Below are 9,312 nucleotides of genomic sequence, written 5' to 3' on the forward strand. Positions count from 1 at the left end.
CCGCATCTTTCCCTGCACTTAAAGACTAATTTAATCAGCTGTCATGTGCCTCTAACAGCCACGGGTGGATCCGAGATCCACCTGCAGCTGTTAAGTTAGCCAGCTAAATGCTGCTGTTAATCACTGACAGCAACATTTACCATGCGCCAGCCAGAAGCGCATCTCAAGTCCCACCCATCGGTGCCCCTGTCACATGGTCGCGAGGTGCCGATGGGTTGTCATGATAATTGGCGGTCTGCAGAAGACCCCCATACTTATCATAATCCTCCAGTGATTGTGATTTTTGCTATACATAGCAGGGCCGTAGCAGAGGCAATCGGAAGATTGCGGCTTCATGTCTCCCATGGGTACTATTGAACACAATAAAAAGTAAAAAAAAAAAAAAAAGTTTTAAAAAATATATAAAAAAATAAATTAAAAAAAACACAAGTTCAAGTCACCCCCTTTTGCCCCATTAAAAAAAAACCCATAAAAAAACACATATTTGCTAACGCTGCGTTCAGAAATGTCCAATCTACCAAAATATAAAGTAAATTAATCCGATCGGTAAATGGCATAACTAGAAAAAAAATCTCCAGAATTATATTGTTTTGTTCTCTGCAATATTGCAATAAAATGCATTTAAGAGGTTATGAAAACATCATATCTACTCCAAAATAGTATCAATAAAAATTTCAGATCAAGCCACAAAAAATAAGCCATCCTCCAGCCTCAGTAGAAAAACTAAGGGTCTCGGAAACTAGCAGCAAATGCAACAAATGTCATACAAATTTCAGAATTTTTTTTTACCACTTAAGTAAATAAGAACCTACACATGTTTGGTATCTGTGTACTCATACCGACCTGGAGAATCATATCGTCAGGTCAGTTTTACCATATAGTTAACATGGTAAATAAAAACCCCAAAAAACAATTATGGAATTGCACTTTGTTTACAATTTCACCGCACTAGGAATTTTTTTCCTGTTTTCCGGCACTATGTGCTAAAATCAATAGTGTCATTCAAAGGTACAACTCGTACCACAAAAAAACAAGTCCTCCCATGGCCATATTGATAGAAAAATGAAAAAGTCATGGCCCTTGGAAGAAGGAGAAGAAAAAACAAAAAATTCCCTGGGGTTGAAGGGGTTAAGTGACCGCCAATCAACAAACAAATAGCTGGTGGTCGGTTGCTCAGTGCCACCACTAGGGTATTGTAATTGGATCTTTAGATAGTATGTCTGAGCATAGAAAAAAGGACGAGGTTCTTTCAATATGCAAAAATGAATTTGAATGTTAAAAAAATTCCATAATCGGGATAGACGTGGCAACGCGTTTCGGTCACACAACCTGCGTTCTTTATCAGTACCGTCTGACAGCAAAAAGCAACTTGGCCGAAATCAAGCCATGATATTTCCAATTCATCTTGCAGCCATAGGCCATGTTTATACAATGAGGTTTTCCCCAAGATTCATGATGGAGTCAGCTGAGACACCACTCTTTATTCACACCATTTCCCATGACCATCCCATTGGTGGTGATTTTCAGGTGTCTTGGATAGCTTTCTATGACCGTTCCTGAGACTCAGGAGTGCCTTGTACTTTTGTAACTCTCTTTTTCTCTTCATCTTTCTGGTTGCCCAGGTATGGTAGACATCTGGGTGTTCTGACTGGTAACAAAGAGCATGATCTTACTCGGCTTCTTCAACAGTGTGAAAGTTTCCTTCAACAGCAGCAAACAACGATCACCTCTCCATTACGTATCCTTAAAATCTGAAACATCTCACCTAAATGTTTACCCTATAAAATCTAAGCACTTCTTTCTCCTGAGATGGGGGATGTTCTTCTCCTCCTGCTGTCTGTAAAGTGTAGATAAAAAAAAATTGGTGATATGCCTAATAACCATAATCTTTCCATAAAGTTGTCAGACCGTGCATCCTTAGCAACCACCATGTTGAAGAACATTTATGCCTTTAACCCAAAGCAGATTTGGCCCAAAAATTAGGCCTGAGAAGGATCTTACTAGAAAGAAGAAATAGTGAAGACCATGGTGAAGAAAGGGTTCTCTAGAACATGGGCATTAAGTGTCTCTTCACCCCTGGCGAGACAATTGCTGAGACAACCGGCAGGTGTACAGACATTCAGTGTTTCTTAGTGCCCGGGGCAGAAAAGAGAAGAGCTGCACACTCCCTTTTAGAATTACACTTGAATACTTTGGTATACCTTAAACATGTTGGCACCGAAACGTCTTTGCGTTTTTTAAAAATCCTTTTGTTTTATGATACGGTATTATTTGCTGTGTTTGGCTCCAGATTCTTCAACATGGCGTCCACGATTGATGATGAATTTGGCGCAAAGTCAAAAATTGTCTTTCTTATCTAGAATTGTGTGTGCGATTTTTGGCTCCAAAAGCCACACATTGTACAAAATAGCGAAAAATGGGCTAAAATACTGGCACACTAAAAAATACAGTTTCATCAATTGCAACTTTTTAAAAAGTAGCAAAATTTGGTGTATCAGGTGAAAACATCTGGAATCATTAAACTCTGCCCACAAAGCCGGAAACAGGAAAAAAAACAAAAGACAGACAAGCATATATAAAATAGACTTCAAAAAAAGGCGCAAATGGGTTGGGTGCAGCCAAACAAAACACAGGTGCAAAACACAAAAATAGACAAAAACAGACACAAAGCCAAAGAGGAATCTGGACTATTCTGTGTATAAGCTTCTAGGGCCTGGTGCATATCCTAATCTTCCACTAGGCCTAAAGGGAATATGTCAGCAGGTTTTTGATATTTAATCAAGAACAACATAATGTAGAGGCAGAGAGCCAGGGAGGTGTCACTTACTGACCACCTTTCTTTAGTTTCAGTACAGTCAGTGTTTTATCAGGAGGAGATTATCACTACAGGACTAGGTGTCATTTGCCAGTCCAGATACTCTGTGTAACCCAGCCCCTCCACTGACTGGCAGCTTGCTGACTGTGCACAGTGTACACAGGAAGCTGCCAATTAGCGGTGTGGGTGCGGTATACACAGCTCAGCGTTCTGAGCACTGCTACATCTATGGCAGAGAAAACAGGGATTGTACCAAAACCAGTAAGTGATACATTGCTGGACTCAGGCTCTCTACCTCTACATCATGCAGCTGTCAGATTCCATAACAAAAACCTGTTGACTGATTGCCCTTAAAGAGTAACTATCACTGATTTGGGGCTGCCCCTTTTTAGTGACAAAATATTGAGCAACCTCAGACTAGGCTTTTCTAAATATAATACAGTATCAAAACCTTACAAAAGTGTCCTTAAAGGGATTTTCCCCACAAAGTTAATTTTAATCAATAGATCTTGGAATAATAATAATTAAATTAAAACATCCCTGTGCGGAGATAATCTTATAAATCTGCCCCTGCCGTGTACTGTGTAATGGCCGTGTCTCACCCTACAGGAACATGGTCTGATAATACCACATCTCCTGGGCAGGGGAGGAAGCAAAAGAGTATACAGACATTACAGCAGGGGATCACAGCTGATTCTTTTTTTGAGGTAAAACATGGCTTAAAAACAGGCAGGAAAATGTTTTGCCTTGCAAAAAGAATCAGCTGTGATCCCTGCTGTAATGTCTGTATACTCTTTTGTGTCTTCCTCCGGCCCAGGAGCTGTGGTATGATCAGACCATGTCCCTGAACGGTCAGACCCGACCATTACACAGTACACGGCAGGGGCACATTTATAAGATTATCTCAGCACAGGGACATTGAGATCCTGGTTTGGCTCTTATACTAAGTCATGTGACAAGGCTTGTTAAAGGGCTCGACATCCTAGTAAAGTCAGGTCATAACGTCTTGGTTTTGGGATCCTAGCATACAGAGCCATATCCCTGAACTCTATGTAGCGGCTTCCGCAGTGAAAGAACAAGTTCTCACGCTTTTCATGAATCCAGTTGTGATGTGCACCTTATTATGCTCGGTAACATCATTAGAAGGGTTACTGTTTGGTACTGGACACCGCAAGATCTCGCTGTTACACTCCGCTGTGAGAGTGGGGTCTCACTCTGTATGCCATGATCCCACAGCTTGGAATTGTGGGCTTCACTTTACAAGAAAGTTGGGCCCCTTGTGTGAGGTTTTCATATTGGAATAAATTTAGAAAAGTCACCAATGTGATGCTACCACTGTTTTATTAAATAAAAAGGCATCCACATATTGGTAGGTATGCTTCATCTTAGCATAAGGTACATGGTCACAGATAACGTGGCTGTTTCCTAGCACTGTCCTTCTTCCTTAAGTGGGGTTTTCTTACTGGTCTTTGCTAACCCTACTCTAGTGCTGTGCCGAGTCTCCGCCGCTGCTCCCATTGTCAGTGATTGTCTGCAGCGCTGACATCACATCAACAGTGCTACAGCCGATCCGTGAGCTCAGCGCTCTGAGCAGGTAATGTCACCATCTCAGAGAGAATTGCTGAGCTCAGTGATTGTCTGCAGCGCTGAGATCACATCAACAGTGCTACAGCCAATCCGTGAGCTCAGCGGCTCTGAGCAGGTAATGTCACCATCTCAGAGAGAATTGCTAAGCTCAGTGATTGTCTGCAGCGCTGAGATCACATCAACAGAGCTACAGCCGATCTGTGAGCTCAGCGCTCTGAGCAGGTAATGTCACCATCTCAGAGAGAATTGCTGAGCTCAGTGATTGTCTGCAGCGCTGAGATCACATCAACAGTGCTACAGCCAATCCGTGAGCTCAGTGGCTCTGAGCAGGTAATGTCACCATCTCAGAGAGAATTGCTGAGCTCAGTGATTGTCTGCAGCGCTGAGATCACATCAACAGTGCTACAGCCAATCCGTGAGCTCAGCAGCTCTGAGCAGGTAATGTCACCATCTCAGAGAGAATTGCTGAGCTCAGTGATTGTCTGCAGCGCTGAGATCACATCAACAGAGCTACAGCCGATCCGTGAGCTCAGCGCTCTGAGCAGGTAATGTCACCATCTCAGAGAGAATTGCTGAGCTCAGTGATTGTCTGCAGCGCTGAGATCACATCAACAGAGCTACAGCCGATCCGTGAGCTCAGCGGCTCTGAGCAGGTAATGTCACCATCTCAGAGAGAATTGCTGAGCTCAGTGATTGTCTGCAGCGCTGAGATCACATCAACAGAGCTACAGCCGATCCGTGAGCTCAGCGGCTCTGAGCAGGTAATGTCACCATCTCAGAGAGAATTGCTGAGCTCAGTGATTGTCTGCAGCGCTAAGATTACATCAACAGTGCTACAGCCGATCCGTGAGCTCAGCGCTCTGAGCAGGTAATGTCACCATCTCAGAGAGAATTGCTGAGCTCAGTGATTGTCTGCAGCGCTGAGATCACATCAACAGAGCTACAGCCGATCCGTGAGCTCAGCGCTCTGAGCAGGTAATGTCACCATCTCAGAGAGAATTGCTGAGCTCAGTGATTGTCTGCAGCGCTGAGATCACATCAACAGTGCTACAGCTGATCCGTGATTGGCTGCAGCGCTGTCAATAACAGACATTGGGAGCAGCGGCAGACACTCAGCGCTGGATGTTTTTATTTCTCCCATTGCTTATATACAAGGAATGATGATTGCCCTTTGTGTCCTAAGATTCTTGTGTGAGCTTAGGCGCAGCGACACCAAAGGTCTGTGTCATGTGGCACTGATAATACAATAAAAAATGTATACTAGAAATAGATTCTTATTTTGATATGTTGCTGCCAATTCTATATACATACATATATATCGGGTAATACTTGTGGATGCCCTGGTACCATAGCTTTTCTTTTGCACAGAAGACGTTATGCATCATGCCCGGTCTACAGGTTCCTTAACCGTTCTCGCTGTAGAATATTTACAAGGAGGATATCCTGGCCATGATTGGTTTGCATCTTCTATGTTCTTGATTATGTCAGGAGATTGTGATAAAACCTTCACCTTTCTACAGAAATTCTCCAGTCTCCTCACCTCCGCATATTTGTGGCTTCCACGTCTTCATATTTCTGTAAGTATTCCTCAGTACATTGCCCACCAGTCCGCCTTTTCTTCACTTATCTTCATCCGCATTGGCCAGCTTAAAGGGAACTGCTACTAGGATTTTGCTATCCCATCCGAAAGAGAATGATGTAGGGACTGAGAAACCGATTCCAGTGATGTATCACTTACTGGGCTGCTTGCTGCAGTTTTGATAAAATCAATGTTTTATCTGCTGCAGAATACTGAGCCCTGCATAACCCCGCCCTCATCTTTTGATTGACAGCTTTCTGTGTACACTGTGCATAATTCGAAAGCTGCCAATCAGTGGTTGGATGGAGTTATACAAAGCTCACGAATATGGATGACTACCTGGCTGTAGGTTTACTAGTCATCTAGTGATTATCTCCTGTTGATAAAACTGTGATTTTACCAAAACTACAGCAAGCATCCCAGTAAGTGATACATCACTGGAATCCGGGCTTCTGGCTCTACATAGACTTAAGTCCTAGTTTTTTACTCATGTAACTTAATTACTTGTAAGTCTTAGTGAACTCGCATGATGATATTCCTATCCTGTCTGTATTAGAAACACTTTCCTGTGGATATAAGAGCAGCAGGAATCCATCCCATATATTTTTGCACTGCTTATTATGTGGAGATGCTGATGAAGACCGAGGTCCCACTAGTGTTTTCAGCATTTCGGATGTCGGGCTTCACTCCCTCCCAGGTGAGAATGTGTAGCTGAGCCCGGCTGATCTGTGGCAGTGCCGGGTATCAGACCCTGACCGATCTTTAGGATAGGTCATCAATGATAAAGTAGCGGACACCTCGTTACCCCTCACACAGCTTTGCATGTCTGCGGTTTAGATCTGTCAGCACTGGCTAAGCCAATGTTTCTGGAACTACCTGGACTGGGGTGAGATTTGTCATTACCTGGGAGCGTGTATTGTCCTTGGAGCCGATTACCAGGTCTACATGTGCATCGCAATATTCAGACACCTTCAGCAAGAAATCCTACAGCACACCCAGACCCAAGATTTACAAGTCTTCCTTAAAGTAAGTGTAATTTCCATGAAATGGCACATGCAGAGATTATTCATTACATCTGTAGGACTTCATAATGACAGATCGTAACTGGAAAATTCCAGTTTTCACTTCAGTTTCTCATCCGTTCTATGTAGTTTTCTCAGGGGAAAACCTCTGGAGAAATCACAGAGCCTGCCTAGAAAACACTCATTGACTTCCATGGGAGAATCTCTCTCTTTTCTCATATGGTCTGCTGTAAAGCATATCTCTGAATGCCATTAATCGTCTCTACCCCTATAAAGCACAAGAACTATATTTAGAAAAATACATAATCAGAAAATAATCAGTATCTGGGTTGTTTTTTTATGAAAAAATGTAGGTAATACATTAACTTAAAGGGGTTGTCTCCTTTCCGAAAACTTTCTACTGTAAGCTGCAGTAGTTTGAAAAAAGCAAAACCGTATTGCTTACCCTTCAAGTGTCCAGCGCAAGCTCTCTGCTGCTGTCCCAGTGTCTGACTGACGTCACGTTGACAGCACTGTAACCAATCAGTGAGCTTAGAGGCCTACATGGCCAGAACTGATTAACCCAATGATTGGCTGCAGCGCTGTCGAGATGACATCAGCACTGAAAATAAACCACATAGACTGTGACAGCGGCGGAGAGCTGGTGCTGGGCATGGGGAAAGTAACTACTGCAGCTTCTAACAAAGATCTGTGAAAGAAGACAACCCCTTTAAGCATTAACCATTAACAAACTATCAGACTGTAGCCAAAAAGTGGGGGATCACAGTGCCATGCTCATAATTTATATTTGTAACATGGGTAGATATTAAAGCATTGCCCAGGGGCAAAATACTGATGGAAGCAGCCACTCCCAAACCTGCCCATTCATGGCGGACTAGTAAAGAACACACACAGATGAGGCTTGTGTATTACCAGTGCGAGTGACTCATTGCCAGTGTGAACTGGTGTACATGGCGGCCAGCCTGGCACAATGATCGTTCGTTATTCAGCCTACTAATATCTAATGTGTACAGCCACCTTCAGGATTAGCCCCAGAGTACTCCACTAGGTAGGATGAATACAGAATATCAATGATTTCTTAGAAGCCATGGTAATACTTTGTATTATGTCTCATTTCCATACAGGAAGAAGCAATACATGGATTTCGAGTTAGCGACTACTTGGAATTTATGGAAAGTCTTGAGCAGGTTTATAGGCCAATGGTCTTAAAAGAAATGAAAAAATGCTGCACATGACTGAACAACTCCAGGATGAAAGAACGACTGTCCTTCCAGACTTTGAAGAGGCTCTTGTGTCTTCTTGGACCGTGGCACAGTTTTTGTAGTTCAGCGCATAGCAATAAAAACACTTCTACGTTTTGGGAACTGTTGTTGATAATGTTTAAGGGTGGTCTCAAGTTTGGACGTCAGAAGCCCACCTTTGCCTTCCAGCTGATTGCTTGATCCTAGAGATCGTCATTTCGTGCCCTAGTAAGTGCGTGGAGCAGAGGCAGCTTTGGAGAAGCGCAGGTGCTCTGCAGTTGGTGGGATCCATCAGCTTCAGTGCAGCTGTAACGCAAACACCTTGTAAACGCACAAAACGGGCTACTGCCGAGGTGGCAGGTAACCTAGGCGATGAGTGGTAAACTGTAGAATAAAAGATCCCACGGTTCTTGGAAACAGAGGATATTTACTCAGAAGCAAATTGCAAAGATTCTTGTTTTTACAAGAATTTTTGCAATTTAAACCATATCCAAACATGAGAACACCCCTTTAACATGCAGATATACCAACGCATGCTTATTCTATAACATAACACACTCTGTAAAGTACTACATTGATGCTACGGTCTAAGGGGTGAGGTTTCTCCTTGTGGAGAGTGACATACCGGCTCTGGCATGCCAAGGTAAGGAGGCTTATTCGCCATGCAATGCTTCTCTGGGAAATTTAATATGCACATTGCCTCTTCTGAGCTGTATAGCGCCACCTGTGGGAAGCAGCGATCCTACAAGTCACAATCAACACTTTAACAAGTCTCGCATTATGACTTTTATCCGAAGTCATATTGCAAGACTCGTTAAAGGGTCAATAGTGACTTGTAGGATCGCTGCTTCCAACAGGTGGCGCTATACAGCTCAAGTCCTCTTCCTCTCCGAAGAGGCAATTTAAATTGATGCTACGCATTTCGACCTCATACTGAGATATTCACCCGGCATTAGAAAAAGAACACTACAGTTTTTCTATTTGATTTATTTTTAACAAGGTAAAGATTTAATACACATTAAAACAGGTATATCCTTGTACAGATGGTAAGTTCTGTTTGTTACTCGT

At 42.9% G+C, this 9,312-nt stretch overlaps 1 protein-coding gene across 1 annotated transcript in view; it reads left to right on the forward strand.

The window, feature by feature from the left end:
* Positions 1–8,991, forward strand: part of TBC1D32 (TBC1 domain family member 32) — a 151,283-nt gene extending 142,292 nt beyond the window's left edge. Inside the window, exons 30-34 of the mRNA XM_077295932.1 lie at positions 1,623–1,738; positions 5,825–5,979; positions 6,538–6,678; positions 6,819–7,007; positions 8,128–8,991. Of these exons, the coding sequence (XP_077152047.1) occupies positions 1,623–1,738; positions 5,825–5,979; positions 6,538–6,678; positions 6,819–7,007; positions 8,128–8,238 (712 nt within the window). The 3' untranslated portion in view covers positions 8,239–8,991. The remainder of the gene's footprint in view (positions 1–1,622; positions 1,739–5,824; positions 5,980–6,537; positions 6,679–6,818; positions 7,008–8,127) is intronic.
* Positions 8,992–9,312: the final 321 nt, after the last annotated feature.

Source organism: Ranitomeya variabilis, chromosome 3 (genome assembly GCF_051348905.1).
Source record: "Ranitomeya variabilis isolate aRanVar5 chromosome 3, aRanVar5.hap1, whole genome shotgun sequence".
NCBI lineage: Eukaryota > Metazoa > Chordata > Amphibia > Anura > Dendrobatidae > Ranitomeya > Ranitomeya variabilis.